General features: G+C 31.8%; 2 protein-coding genes and 1 long non-coding RNA gene across 3 annotated transcripts; 1 reads left to right on the top strand and 2 right to left on the bottom strand.

Moving 5' to 3' along the window:
- Nucleotides 1-560: 560 nt before the first annotated feature.
- On the bottom strand, nt 561-3,021 carry LOC105115663 (aquaporin NIP1-2-like). The gene is made up of 5 exons (XM_011012618.1): nt 2,594-3,021; nt 2,048-2,272; nt 1,494-1,691; nt 1,201-1,262; nt 561-927 (listed from the first exon to the last, which is right to left on the bottom strand). The coding sequence occupies exons 1-5, from the start codon at nt 2,726-2,728 to the stop codon at nt 717-719; spliced, it is 831 nt and encodes a 276-aa protein (XP_011010920.1). The 5' UTR covers nt 2,729-3,021; the 3' UTR covers nt 561-716.
- Nucleotides 3,022-9,544: 6,523 nt separating this feature from the next.
- LOC105115664 (probable C-terminal domain small phosphatase) lies at nt 9,545-10,363 on the top strand (the record flags this gene model as incomplete). The annotated part of the gene is made up of 2 exons (XM_011012619.1): nt 9,545-9,986; nt 10,142-10,363. A coding segment is annotated over one exon (417 nt), but the record flags the coding sequence as incomplete, so codon positions are not given.
- A 2,273-nt stretch (nt 10,364-12,636) lies between these two features.
- On the bottom strand, nt 12,637-14,995 carry LOC105115662 (uncharacterized). Its single transcript, XR_840375.1, has 2 exons — nt 14,564-14,995; nt 12,637-12,916 (listed from the first exon to the last, which is right to left on the bottom strand). It is a non-coding gene; the product is annotated as an uncharacterized LOC105115662 (long non-coding RNA).
- Between the last annotated feature and the right edge of the window lie 763 nt (nt 14,996-15,758).

The raw sequence follows: 15,758 nt of genomic DNA, 5'->3' as shown, positions 1-15,758 counted from the left end.
TAAATTTTTAATTATCATGAGAGAATTTAAACTAACAGAATAAATTCAAAATTTAATCAGTTAAGTTAAGTTTTAAAAAAAATTTAAAAGTTTTTATTCAGATATTATTTTTATTATATTTTAACTTCATTATTTTTTAACCTTAAATAAAAAATGGGAGTAAACTTATAATTTTTATAGTTTTTTAGGATATTGAGTATAATCATGCTAATTTTTTAAAATTCAATAAACAAATATTGATCAAACGTTACTTTCACTGCCGGTCACATGAAAGCAAAATCTAGAACACCAATCGGACCCTCTCAAAACTTTTATGAATGTAAAATCTTAACACAAAATTTGATCCATGACAATTTTTGTTTTTTTTTCTTTTTTAAAAAAGAAAATGGAATGCAAATTCTCAAAAGAAATGGAAATTGGGTACATAATTGCATCCTGGATTTCTATAGATGGTGACTAAATTTGGAGAAATTACCCTCTACATTTTGTGACATGATTAATGCAAGCCAGGCTTGGAAGATTGGATCCATTCACAGACGACAAAGAAAGAAGAGACAAAATTAATGAAACTTTTTCCTTCTCATTAAGCTTAATTAAAACAAAAAAAAAAAAGGAATTCCCTTTGTTTAAGGTTTTGAGTTACATGCCATCACTTGGAAAACAGGGTAGCCATATAAAATAAAGGAAAAAAGACATCAAATTCCACAGTCTCGGTCTCAAGATCTTTCTTTGCCATTCAGGAACGACGCACTCTTGGTGATCTCCCGCAGAGGTTTATCGGTGTACCTCATCAAATTATACACCCATGCGCCGGCCTGAGCTCCAAGGATGGGCGACACGATGTAAATCCATAGGCCCTTGTATTGATGGGACACAATTGCAGGTCCCAAGCTTCTTGCAGGATTCATTGACGCTCCTGAAATTGGCCTGTAAAACAGTTGACGAGAATATTTGAAAATCCTCTCTAGTCGAAGCCACAAATGGGGATTTTGGATTTAGCAAGGATATGAAATCACGCTTCCTCCGTAGTATATTTTTTGTCTAATCGGTCACGACAAGTGCCAGTATAAAATATTATGTTCTTGTTGAATATTCAGCTGCATTAAGTCATCTATTTCATCACCATGATATGATTTAGGCAACATTGACAATTAATCCTGTGAATTGTTCCTGATAGAGATAAATGGATTAGATTAATACCCTGCAAACATCACATTAAGCAGCACGGTTGAACCTACAGCAAGTCCAGCTAGTTCGCCAATCTGCATGAACAACGAAACAAAAAGGGGAATGACACGAAAAAATTATTCCAAATCACTGTCAGCACAAACGGTAGCATATAATTTAAATGTCGTGAGACACACAATGCAACTTGATTAATCATATAATAGAATACCAGAGGTTCGGGTGCGAACTATTTTCTCAATCATACGGTTGTTGCTTTGTATGACCTGAATTAAGAATCAACGATTGGGATGAGAATAGGAACTTACAGCTCTGTTATCAGTGGCGACGCCGGAAATGATGAACATGAGGTAGAATGTGATTATAAACTCGACAACAAAGGATTGCAGATTGGATCCCGCTGGCAATGTTCCTGTGAAGTGATCTTGATCGCCCTGAAAAAGTAATCGGATTGTTCCGGCTGCTAGAGTTGATCCGATGACTTGACATGCTACGTAAGCCGGAACCTTAAGAAAACAAAATAATGGCTCAACGAGCTTGAAAAACCGGGTAATGTAACATTTTTTTATTGAGAGGATGGTTATGATTCATTAAACCGAGTTAATAATCATTTCTTAGTAGTAATCAACAGCTCAACAACCCAGTAATCAATTTGTGACAAAACTTGGATATTGAGACAAACCGGACCTTTTGGTACGGTTCTCGTTCTTGGTAGCGACAATTGCCAAAACAGCAAGTGGTTTTTTTTTTTTTAAGGGAAAATAAAGAGAGAAAACCATTGTTAACGTCAAGATTTCTGACACCTCTAGGTTTGTTTTGTGTAGTGTACCTAATTTCAACGAGGTAGATACAATGGTTTTACCTGTTTCCATGGAAATCTCTTGCAAGTGGCAAAGGCAAGGGTGACAGCAGGGTTGAAATGGGCACCAGAGATATGACCAACAGAGTAAACCAAGACCATCACAGCTAGCCCCCAAGTTAATGATATCCCTGGAAGTGTCACAACCTTGTCGAAGTTCAAATTCACGGCCACCGACGAGCAACCGGCAAATATCAAGAAGTATGTTCCGGCTATCTCAGCTAGCAACTGCACACGTTAATTAGCTCATCAACATCAATCTCAAATAAAAAAGAAGGAAAAACCATTTGTCTGATAAATTCCAAGACATGATGATGATCTTTCTGGACGGAAATGTATGCCAAGAACACCTTGATTCCTTATTCCTGATGTAGAGTAAATTAATTAAGAGGAAGCAAACTGAGGGTATGCAATTGGTGTGTAATCTTGAAAATCAAATAATAGTAGGAAATATGGGTATTAAAGAAAAGGGAAAACATTCTGGTTCAGGGCTTGATCATATGGCAAGGAGAAAACACAGGCACAGAAAGAAGATAGATGTTACAGCACCTTTTGCATGAAAGGCACAGAGAAATTCAAGACAGAGACTTCCTTGATGGAGCTAGATGAAGGATAATTATCTTTAATATCCAAAACAACTCCTTCATGGTTTCCATTGCCATTAGTCTCGTTGATCTCATCCATTACCACGAATACTTACCACTAGAAAGACAGCTAAGAATGAAAAGGGAGGAAAGATAAGAACAAGAAAGAGATGCAAGAAGTGACAAATATGCGCCAAGATATTGTCTTTGTAGTACCTTTGTTCTTCTCCTATGGAGTCTATATAGCAAGTTCAAGCTACTAGAAATTTCTTAGTTACAGAGGCTTAAAAAGACACAGAAGCAAGGGGGAGAAAACAATTGTTAACTCCAGTTTTCATTACGATGTTTTATATAAGAAAAAAGAAAAGAAAAGGATTGACCATGACAACTCTTTTTTAACGTAATTGCGGCCCTTTATGCTCTACTTGTAGGATTATTTAGCTCCAGATCACTGTACATCAATTTTATTTGGAGGTGTATATGACGTTGAAAAATGCGACCTTCGCATTGAAAGCTCCTTCAACAACCCACCGGAAATACAGAGAAGGCATGAAGGAACATCATGATCATTACAAGGTCCAAGGGCACCTTCAACATTAGAGAGAGAGAGAGAGAGAGAGCTATTTTTTTAGCTTTTCTTCTGTGATTTTTTTATCAAAGAAAAGTCATTTTCATGTATCTATACATATATATATAAAAAACAAATATTAAAATATAGGATCATTCCTTTTTCAATTAAACTTTTTTTCAACAGAAAAATTACAAGAATTTATATTAAATAATACAAATGGATTGTCAACTCTCTCTTTTTTTCTGCATATAAAAAAATATTTACATTATTTAAAAAAACTAATCTACAATTTGACTACTCTAAACGAGTTTTGCCATTAAAAAAGCTTTTACAATATGGATAGAGAATAAACTTGATTTGAAATTAAGTTGTGAGTTTAATAAATTAATTTGGAAGACAGATCAACCCAATAATCTCTGAGAAATTTGTCTGATTTAGCGGTAGGATTGCTTCTTTTTTCTTCTTTTTTTCAAGAGGAGAAGTACAAAATCAAAGTTAAAAATGGATAAAAGCTTTTAAAAAATTACCAACACTTAAAAAGTCTCCGGCATCATCATATGACTTCTTCAAATTTCGACCACCACCATCACAGCAACATCTATCATCTCACCAGAATTAATTGATATAGTTATATCGTCACCTTGTTACCTCCATAATCATTATTACAACTTTGTATTATAACAATTATTATCATTACTTCATTATCAATATTATTATAATTGTAAAATACTATGCATATATCATTTGATGAGAGAAGTTTTGTATTCTATATAGATGTTTTTTTAACCTTAAAATTGCATAAAAAACCAGGTTAACCCCCTCATATTTTAACCCAGGCTTGCTCTAGGTCGACCCCAAGTCGTGTTTTTAAATTATGATAATAATTATTTTTATTCTTATGTTGACTCAGCTCAACACGGGTTAACCCCACCACCTATGACCAAAGCCTTGTTATAACTCAACTCTCAAGTCAAGTTTTAAACTATAATAATAACTATTTTTATTCTTATATTGATTCGAGTCAATAGTAAATCTGTCATGACCCAGATCTTATCTTGGGTCAATTCTTAAGTTAAGTTTTAAAAATATGATAATAATAACTTTTATACTTGTATTGACTTAAGAAAACATGGGCTAATCTTTTAGAATCGTGACCCGAATCTTATTCTTGGTCAATTCTTCAATCGGGTCACCACTCATTAGTCAAATTGATAGGTCAATAACAAAGGTTTGGGTTTAATAAAAGAGAAAGGACTAACCTAAAAAAAACTTAAGTTGACTTATAAGCCAATTAAAACCTATTAATTGAATCTCAATTTGATTCTTTTAAAATTTTTGATTTTATATGAAGGGTAGTATAATCATTTCATAAATAATAATATTTATGTAGAGAATTAGACAAGTTTGTTCTACTCCTCTTAGTGGAACAAGTATTTATTTATTAGAACAAGCTTCACATGAAAAAAAAATTGATTTTTATCTATTTAAAAATACAACAAACAACTTTACAAAACAATTACACGGGATGATGGGAGTGTGGTTGTAGTTGTTTTTCAAAAGTATTTTTTATACTGAAATGTATTAAAATAATTTTTTATTTTTAAAAAAATATTTTTAAAATCAGCACATCAAAACAATTTAAAATATACAAAAAATAATTTTTTTTAAACACTGTTTACATCGTGTTTCCAAATATTCTATATATGAGTTCTTCTTTGTCCAACATACAAAACACAGCCTTAAAAGATAGTTAACTAAAAACAAAAACAAAAAAAAAAGAGAAAAAAACTAACCAATTAATTAAATAAATAAATAATTCTCCTATGAAAAGAAGTTGTTGTGTAGTAAAACTCTAAATACTATTCATTGTAAAATAGGCAATGGGGACAATATGATCTTTTTTATCATAACATAATTATTTTTAATATATTGTATGAGGTTAGATTTGTTTTTTTTTTTATTTTGCATTAGTACTTTAATCTTAGAATAAAAATATATAATGACTTTAAATCCAGGTTTTTTGGTCTTTCTATCTTTTATAAAAATATTATAATTACTTTATGCCATTGAAAACAAAATCTACATAAATCTCTCAAAGGGGTTTTTTATTATTAATGTTGCATTGATTTTGTTATGGATTTGGTTAAGATTATTCATATGAAATATTATTTTAAAAAAACTTGCTGGAAACTAAAAAGTGCTTCAACTGATAGGAAAAAAACCCGAAAAGTACCTGATCAGTGACAATGGAGGATGATTTCACCAAGGCGTGGCACTTTGCCACTATTTTCCACTCCCTGCGTTCTTCAGAGTCACCCAATTTAGATTCTTTCATGCTTTTGTGCATTGCCATTTGTCTGTTCCTCCCGGAAACTAGGACATTTTCCAAATTACAGGAAAAACTAGAAGAAAACACCATGGCCACAGCAGCATGCTGCAATAGTAGAAACTGAACAGATTAAACGAGCCAGCAAACCATGTAAAACGCGTATGCAAAGATCCAACCTCCCACTACTCTCCTTTTCTCCCCCTCCATTGACATGAAGAAAAGAAATCCCACTACATATATATTATAATTACTTGTTCCTAAGCTTGCTCAATCTTGAACTCATGGTTGCTCTCATATATATCCTAATCAGCACCTGTTCATATCATTAATGCCCCATTACTAATCGCCCGCTGATTGCTGGACCATGTTATTATTGGAATCTCGATCATGTCGTCGATGTTTTTATGATCGATCAGTGGAAATTTTACCACTCCCAGTAATACTACCTGCTCATGTTGTTGACAATGGCCTTCACTCGGTTCTACTGTAATCTTTTATTTATAATCCCGGTGTAATTCAATTAATCAGTTTTTAAATTTATTTTTTTAAAAATTATTAATTCGAGTTTTATAAACTTAAAAATTAATAAAAACTTATATTATCGTTAATCTTATATGATTAATTAAGATTTATGTAAGCTAACTAATACTCATATTAATCTAAAAATAATTTTTTATTTCCACATCAATATGCAGGTTTCCCACTTTCAGCATTGAAACAAAACATATAGTTTACTCTTGCTTGCTAGCATGCTTAAAGAAGGATTGACTGCTAGAAATCTTTAATGCTAGTGGCAAGTGAAGACTCTTGTGAGTTGTGACACTTGCTTTTTGGCTGTGGAGTGCTATATCTGTTTTCCTCATCAGCTTTTTGTACTTTCTTTTCTTTTTTGGTCTCTACTAGTGTTTGTGACTCATGCATCAGGTGTCATCAGTTAATGTATTTCTGTAAAGTATTTAAGTGAATCATAACAAAGTAAATTTGAGCTTCGATTGTTGAGACCTAATTTTCAGTATAAGAATTACTTTATTGCAGTAAGTTTCTCTTTATACATAGTTTACTCTGTTCTGCAGTTTGTCTGTGTTGTTTCATAAATTTAAAATATAAATATATATTGAACGCCATTGAATGTTCATAGCACTCTAGATAGGGTCACAAAATAATTAATAATCTTCTCCTCCTATGCTCTTTGTCACTCTTTTTTATTTTATTGAAATGGGGGCTTCAAACTCTATAAAAAACTCAAATCAAACGTGAAAGCATGAATTTAATAAGATCAAAATACAAAATACCAAAAAAAACAAAAACAAAAACAAAGCTACTTTGAATCAACACAGAAAGGAGTTTTGTAAGGATATCAACAAACCACAAATTAAAAGGGGAGTTAACAACCATGGGATCTTCCTTCTCTGTCGACTTAAGCCACAAATGGGGGGATTTTGTTGACCCAAATCAACCCAAACCCTGCAGCCGCAGCCGACCATCTTTCTGAATTCTCATCCAAGTCAACTTCCGTATCCTCCACATCAACTGTGCATAGCCACCGTACAGTCATCCCTCTTCCTCTCCCCAACCACCAACAACCATGTATTAAGGAATTTCTTGATCTGACACAAGAGGTCCCTAAACAAAAAAATAATAAAAATAAAAATTCCCCGCTTAAGAATTGCCCTTTGACCACTTCTAATCGTCCTCCTTTGTGATTTTATTAAAATTTGAAGGCAATTCAATCCCAATCCAACAGAAAATAGGCTAAAATAGAAATGCTCCTAGATCATGTATAATTAGACCAACACAAAGGTGATCAGAGTTAATTTTCAGATAATCAATTATTTATATAAGTTAGAGTCGTTATATTAATTTTAGGACCAATATATCAAGAGTAATTAATTTTCAAAATTGTATTCTTAAAATTACCTTTTTATTAGCTTATAATAGCTATTAGAGTTTAAAATATTTTCAATTAGCTTGTTGTGGGGTTCTCTGTTAAAAACAAATATGCTTAATTTGACAAGATAATATCCAATTTTATCACTAAAAAACTTAAATGAATTTAACTCTAAAAAAAATGCATTTTTTTAATATATTCATGAGGTGTGTTTTTCAAAATTTTGGTCCTTAAAGTTTTTTTCTTTTTCATTTTTTATTTTTGAACCCAAAACTTAACTTTGCTCACATTTCAACCTCTAAGCTTAAAAGATAAGGAAGAGAGTATTGGAAAAAGAGGGGTCGAGAAAAAGTGGTTTGTTGACTATATTCCAAAAAAAAAAAAAGGGTTCTTGATGTCAATAAATTTTATTAAAGTGTTTTGGGTTTAGGGTTCTTTATGTCAATAAATTTTATTAAATAAAATAAATTTTATTAAAGTGTTTTGGGTTTTTTATCTTACTAAAAAAATAAATCAGGACTCCATTGTTTTAACCAAGATGAATTTTCAATCTTTTGAGAAATTAAAGGTTTTTTTAGGTTAGATATGGGTTAAATGAGGCTTGAAGGGGGTTGCTTCTTAAGTTTTTTTCAAGCAGGCTCTATGTTCAAAGAGTTTTATCTGATTTTTCGATGACTTTTTGATCACATGAGACGGCGAAAGCATAACCAATAAATAATATATCGTCGCCTAGTGAATAAAATTAAATCTTGTAACTTTAAAAAAATTGCTAATTTGATATATAAAATGCTCCCAGAGTCCAGCTGTCACAAACTTATTAATCATGGACTATCAATTTAAAATAGAAAATCATATGTAAATATATTTTCAAAACAATAGTTTAATATTAAACTGGAAAGCTTAATTTTGATGAGCTTTAGCAAGAAAACAGCTTACAATGAATTTATACTTAATTCTATGAATAATCGAAGGCAAATAGTATAATATTTCTTGCATCAATAAAAGATTTGTTTTTTTTTTTTGGGATCTTATGCCATTTAAATATTCAATCATCCAAATGAAAGCTTTTAATATTATTTGTGAAACCACCCTAATTTGTCAACAATGCTAGACATCAATTTGTCAATAATGTTAGGTATAAATTTGGTGTCACCTACCTTGCACTTGTCTTTTGCATGGATGTTTGCCTATAAATAGGCAATGCATCCAAGCATTATAGACACACCACAAGAGAGAAAGAAAAGAGGGTGAGGAGAGAGTGATCCCACAAAATTATAAGGTATTTGTGAGATAATAAGTGAGGTGTTTTCTCCTAATAATAGAGAGATTTTTGTTGTTCTTCTATTTTTAGAGAGAAGTTGTATTCTCACATTACTTATGAAATCCTTCTATATTTGCTCATGGACGTAGTCAAATTGGGTGAACCACGTAAATTCTTGTGTGTCATTTTTCATTTTATCTTATTCCTTATCTTTTGTCTTATCGGATTTGCATGCTAGTATCCTAACATTATTAAACATGTTTTATGAGCTGGTTATAATTGATGATGTAAAGTGGTTCTCTTATGGTAGTTTAAATAGTTCTTGTCGCTTCTATTATCAAAAAATTGTTTAAAAGTCATAATTTGAGTAAAGTATAGTTTAACCCCCATAGCTTAAGAAAAATAATTAATTAATCTTCATATCTAAAAAATTATGTATCTAATTCATATTTTTTAATTTTATTTATGATTTAGTCCTTCCACCAATTTCGTGTTCCTTTTCGATTTCTTTTTGTTTAATTTTTTTTTAAATAGATTGACGAAAAGAAAAGTAGATAAGATAGAGACAAAGTCATAATTCATATTTTTTTAATTTTATTTATTATTTAGTCTTTCCACCAATTTGGTGGAACTTAGGTATATGAATTATTTGTACCAAGAAAACATACAATCTTTCATATACATATATATTTCAATTACTAAAAGCGAAAAAACAAGTTTGTATTTAAATGTGCTAGCTATGGCTTTTCTTAAATTTTTTTTAAAGAAAAAAGAATGTGAACTGGGTATTGATAAATTTACCATATTTTAAAATATTAATTTTGAATTTATTCTTTTTAATAAATAAAATGAAAGAGGGGCTGAACTCGTACTGACAACGGTTGTTTCTTGGAGGCTTTGGGGACTAAATACGAGGTCGTGGTGTTCACCGCCGGGTTAAAGGAATACGCTACGCTGGTTCTTGATAGGATTGATCCAAAGGGGGTGATTTCGCACCGGCTTTATCGGGATTCATGCAAGCAAGTTGATGGGAAATTTGTCAAGGACTTGTCTGAAATGGGGAGGGACTTGAAGAGAGTGGTAATTGTTGATGATAATCCTAGTTGCTACATTTATCAGCCTGAAAATGCAATTCCAGTGAAGCCCTTTCTTGATGATCTTGGCGATTTAGAGTTGGGGAAGCTGGCTACTTTCTTTGACAGGTGTGATTGTTTTGAGGATATGAGGGATGCTGTGAAGGAGTATGTTGGTGGCGAAGGAGACTCCGTACAGGTGGAAGTCTAATTTGTTTTCTCACTCTGCTTCCGTTGCTCTCTCTCTCTCTCTCTCTCTCTCTCTCTCTCTCTCTCTCTCTCTCTCTCTCTCTCTCTCTCTCTCTCTCTCTCTCTCTCTCTCTCTCTCTCTCTCTCTCTCTCTCTCTCTCTCTCTCTCTCTCTCTCTCTCTCTCTCTCTCTCTCTCTCTCTCTCTCTCTCTCTCTCTCTATCATAGGTTTCTTTTCATGAAATTAGTTGCGTTGAACACAAAATTGTTCAATCCCAATCGAGAAAAGCAACTTGTAGCTTAATTACTTGTATTAATTCACTTGTAATTCAGTTCTTCATCATTGATTATTTGTTTGACTAGTGAAAGGTCAATCTATTACAAGGAAATTTCATTTCAAAAGGTCCTCCTAACAATTTCAAATCTTGATTTATGCTTCACTAATTACGCCTTGACCTGCTATGATTTTGCGTTTATCTCTCAATTACTTGAGGAAAGAAATCGGATTAGCAACTGTCTAAACCGTGCAAAACTCCCAAGTGCATGAATGTGAGTCCTGTAAAAGTGCAGTCAGGATGGATGACCTGCATTGAGGACTGCATCAAGGTGAGGAATTAGAGATGGTGATGGTGGCTGATGGGTAGGCCTAAAGGTTCTTTGGATGCATGGTAATGGCGTAGCTAACATTTGAGTGGTGTTTTGCAGAGTTTTGAATTCCAGCCTGGTTTGAAGGGTTGACCTGGACCTGGCCGATCCAAAACTAGAATTGGACCGGGTTGAAAAAAAAATGAGAAAAGAAAAAACTCGGGGTAAGCTAGCAGGTTGACCCCATGACTGGTTGACCCCATAACCTGATTGACCCGACAAGATTTGATTAAAAATCAATTATAAATTTATTAATTTTTTTATTAAAATAACATTATTTTAATTTTTTTTAAAAATAAAATTTAAGCTAATCAATCCGATAAAATTTGGGTCTTGCACCGGGGCTGTCACCTGACTGGTTCTTAAATCTATGGTGTTTTGGCATTTTCACTTCTTGTACACTGCAATTATTGCATAGCTTCTAGGGTCAGCTTTTCTTTACTTAAGGTTCAGGGGCGTTTTAGGTTTTTAAATCTAGAAATTCTTGGAATTATTATATGAGATGAAGGATATTCACTCTTTTTATAATTTAAAAATACACACGCTCGTGTTTTTTACGTGGCACCTCCCAGTAGCTATTGATAGCTTTCTGCTGCGGTTTCTGAAGCATCCCAAGATCTTCTACATCATGGATCAGCACATCTTAGCTTTCATGATATAGAGGACCTCCACTGATATTTTTCTCTCCTCCATTTTAAATGTGTGCTCGTCTAAATAGTATTTAATCATTTAATTATATTAAATCAAATTTATTTATTTTTTAATTTTATTTTTTATATTTTTTTTATCAAATTTAATCCTTATTTTTTAATTCTTAATTATTTTGCTTTTAATCTTTTTTATTAGATTTTATTTTTCAATCTGATCTTTAATCATTTAATTTTAATTTATATATATATATATATATTTAATCTTTATTTTTATGATTACAGTTCTTTTTATTTTAAGTTCTTCTTTTGAATAGTTTTTATTTTCAATTTTATCCCTTATTATATAATTTCATTGAATTTTTATATAATATTTAGTGTTTATTTTTTATCATACTTTTAAAATCCACTGCATGAGTCGACTCCTTTTATGTCCCAAGTCATGGGTTGGATCAAATAATTAGGGTTAAAAAGATCTATCAGATTTTTTTTATTATACAAGAAGTAAAAATAATATTATTTTAATAAAAAAATAATAGCAAAAGAAAAAAATCAATGAGTGTTGACATGATTTTCTCCTAGCTATTCGCTTAATTTTTTATTTAATTAAAAAGTAAAAATTTTATTATTTTAATAAAAAACTAATAGGGAAAAATTCAGTTATGATCTTTTTTTTGTTGGTTTTTCTATGTTTTAGATTTTTTTCTAGATTTTCATCCTCTTCCATTTGATATTATTTTGTTTTCATATTAAATACGATACTCATTCTCTTAATTGTTACTTTTTTATTTTTTTCTTAGGTTTTTTTCTTTTAATTTTTCCCCTCAACATTTTCTTTTGTTTCTTTTTTTTTCTTGATTTACTTCTCATTTTTGTAATTTCTTTTTTTATCTTTTTTTTATTTGTTTTATCTTTCTATTTTATCCCTCAACATTTTATTTTATTTACTTTTTTTATCTAATTTTATTTTTTATTCTTTTGATTGTTCTTCTTTATCGTTATTTTTTTTATTTTTTGATAAAATCCCTTAATATTTTCTTTCATTAGTTTTTATAATAGATTTAATTCTCATTGTTTTGATATTTTCTTTTTTAATTTTTTAAGGTTAAAAATTTTGTTCAAATTTTGTTCAAGATTTGTTTTTGATCTTCTATATAATTACCTTAATATTATAATTAAAGTTACTAGTTTCAAAAATTAATCTAATTTAACTTTTTATTATTATTATTTTTAAATTCCATCCTTGGATTTTGAGCTTCTTATTTTTTTTTCATCCCTTCTTTAGGATTATCAAGATAACGAGGTAGTTAAGTTAATTAGATTTATTTAAATTATTATCATTTGAATATTTTTTTAATATTGAAAAAAAAAAAAAAAGACTTGCCCCACAGGGGAGGGGGTCAAGCTTCATCTAATTTTGGTAAAGTGAATTGAGAAATACAGTAGCAGAAATAACAACTCGATTGGATGTACAACCATCACTAACATTCCTAGCAATGTCTCACTTTTTCACCGGGCAAGCACGTACATAAAACCTAGCGAGGGAAGTATTCTTTACTCTTTCCTCCTTCCAAAATGTTGTGGAATAGCAAACTGCATGGTCGAGGCTTGCCAGAACTCTGTTGTTCAGCATGGGCATCTCGACCAGGACTGTCCTGAAGCAACTTTGCTTCTTGATCACAGTGACTAGACATCAGAATAAGATACACTTGAAAAACAAATTATAAATCAGTCATCTGATAAAACAGAACTTGCTCTAGATCATAGCTGTTTGCAGCAATTTGAAACTTAATAGCACACTGGACGCCATGTTATCCTAAAAGTGGTACCTGGAATTCATTCAACAGAAATTTTTTTGTTTTTTGTGAAAAAAAAATAGCTCAAAACGAGAATTACTTCTCACATAATCGCCGTAGCATAACCAGAAACACCATTACCGGGAGAAGAAGAGAACAAGAAGATCAAATAATCTTTTTAACCGGACCCAGTTTTTCCATGTGACCTGCGCATTGGTTAATTTTTCTTGTTCTGTGGCATTGTTTTTTGTTTTTTGTGCATTGGTTAATTTTTCTTGTTCTGTGGCTCTACCAGTCAATTACTATGACCCTTCTTAGAAATGTAGTTCATAGTTCTCTTGTCAAAACTGGTTATATAAACCTTAAATGTACTAACTAGATGCCCCCAACTGCATGATTCTTATCCGTTAAAGACTTCTTGAATTTGTTATCCCTTAAAGACTTCTAGAATTTGTAATTCCCCACTCCAGCTGTGCTAATAAGGTTCCAATCACTCAGGATGAGCCAATTCATAAAGAACTTCAAAGCTAGGCTCTTCAAGCAAAGCTATCTATTCACCGGATAAGATATTGGACAAGATTGCTAATGCTTCCCTCTGTGTTCCATTAACTACAAAAGCACTGATCTTGGAACTGCAAAGCTTCATTCCTATTCAAAAGCAGACTGCTCATCACATTCAAAGTGTACCAGATTTCCATTTCCCCTTCACCAGGTTACACCACCTCCCTAATCCTCAAAAGTCTCCTTGGATCTTAAACTTGACAGAACTAAGAAATAACAGATGCATGCAGCATAAACCCACTTGCCCATTTGAAAACCTAATGCTCAAACCTAGGAAATCAAACATAAAGTTACTAAAGAAATTCTGTCCTCAAGCATAAACCCACTTGCCTTCCCAGTTTACAACTGAGAGAAAAAGAAATATCATTATAGGGTTGCTAATCAAAGTTAACAATACCCTCCAACATTTCCTATTTTAATCGGGATGACATTTCTCGTCAATGACTCCGTTGAGCAATTTGCTTGGTTATGAACATTTTAAAGGAGTTTCTTAAGAGCCAAAGAATTTAGACAGAGTCTAGCAGGTTCTTAAAGATGTGAAAATGACGACGAACCCACAGGCCCTCTCCTTAAATATAAAGAAATCAAACTGCTACATCATCCCTAAACCTCAAAACCCAGTAATGAATTGCTTACCTTTTCCTACCCATTTTTAGCATAAGCAGCCGAATGAAGAAGAAAATACTTGTGTAACTAAAATTTAAGGAGTAGAACAAAAATAGAATGGTATTAGTTTCCAACAAATCCAAAGGATTCCTTAAAAATCGCAATAAATCATAAAACATAAGAAGAAGAAGAAAAACTAAAGCTCACTCGATTCATTTCCCATATGTTCACCATTGCAAAGCTAATCAATCAACAAGATCAAAAACTAATAATACGGGCAACATGGAGGAAATACAAAGAAACCCATATTAGAAATCAATCATAAGACAACAAGAAGAAGAGAATGAATGAATCAATTGCAAAGAAAGACCTGTTGAGGCAACCTCCAAGCCTCAGCCTTACTAAAGCACATATCATCAAGAACCTCACTCTTACACCACTTGCAATTTGGGTTATGGCTGCACTGAGATCTTGATACCATCTCACTGCAACTCGGGATCTGAAAACGGGCTGCGTTTCTCTGTCTTGCTAATAAAACACGATCATGTGAAGAAGAAGAAGCATTTGAGGATTGGACAAGAGTTGAAAGAACAAGTATAACTACTGCTAGAAAGGATAAGATTAAGAGCTGCTTTGTGTTTGCCATAATTAACTTGCTAGTTTTTGGCTAGAGTTTTGGGTCGAGACACAGACAGAGATAGTCGGTTTGAGTTTCTTTCGCCGTTGTTGTTTCGTTTTCTTTTGCGGCATTAGAACGAGCTAACAGTTACTGTAATAAATTAGTTCAAGTCTTTGGGTTAAATTGTCTTTGGGCCTTTTTTTTATATATATATAAATGAGAGACTCCTTCTTGAATTATTCTTTAATATTAAATATTTAACAAACAAATTCTTTAACGCGTGACAGCAACGCAGCCAAGGCGTGGCTCTATCACCCTTCTTTGCTTTCTTTCCTTTTCTCTTTCCCCTCTCCATTCTCGCACTTATCATGAAAAAAATTAACTATTGACATCAGCTCGTGAGAGAGGGCACAGTGGTCTTTCTCCTATAGGAATTATACATACATACATACATGTATATACATACATTAATACATACATACATGTATATCTCGTGTTTGTTCATGTTAGTATAATTGAAAGCATTAAATCTAAAATGGTGACCGTAATCTTGAAACATGTTAAGAATAGCAAAAGCTTGACTTTTGCTTTTGTTTTCACTCTCATCGACGTATTGTGAAATTAGAAACAAAATAATTTTAATATTTTAAGAATATCATAATCTTGAAACATGTTAAGAATAGCAAAAGATATGTACATGCAAATATTTGAATTCATGTCATGAGGCTTTATTTAATTGTATGAAAATTAAAATGGGCATTCATAAGAAAGAAAATAATTTAAATTTTGTACAAAAAAATTAATTTTCCATTCTAAATTCTTTATTCTTATTCATGTATCTTTTTATTTTAAGAAAAAAATATTTTTTTTTATTAGTGGTATGTTTTATTGAATAAAAAAAGGTAATTAAATTAAATATTCAAAAACAAATCTATTGATATGAAAT

Source organism: Populus euphratica, unplaced genomic scaffold (assembly GCF_000495115.2).
Source record: "Populus euphratica unplaced genomic scaffold, PopEup_1.0 scaffold739.1, whole genome shotgun sequence".
NCBI lineage: Eukaryota > Viridiplantae > Streptophyta > Magnoliopsida > Malpighiales > Salicaceae > Populus > Populus euphratica.
The sequence above is the reverse complement of the archived record's forward strand: the minus strand, read 5'-3'. Positions and strand labels throughout refer to the sequence as shown.

Bases quoted from the DNA above. Each gene is read 5' to 3' on its own strand.
- LOC105115663 (XM_011012618.1), bottom strand. From the start codon at position 2,728: ATGGATGAGATCAACGAGACTAATGGCAATGGAAACCATGAAGGAGTT. The intron at 2,273-2,593 runs GTGCTGTAACAT...TAACGTGTGCAG, and splicing joins CTGTGCCTTTCATGCAAAAG to TTGCTAGCTGAGATAGCCGG. The intron at 1,263-1,493 runs GTAAGTTCCTAT...TTGTTCATGCAG, and splicing joins TCGCCACTGATAACAGAGCT to ATTGGCGAACTAGCTGGACT.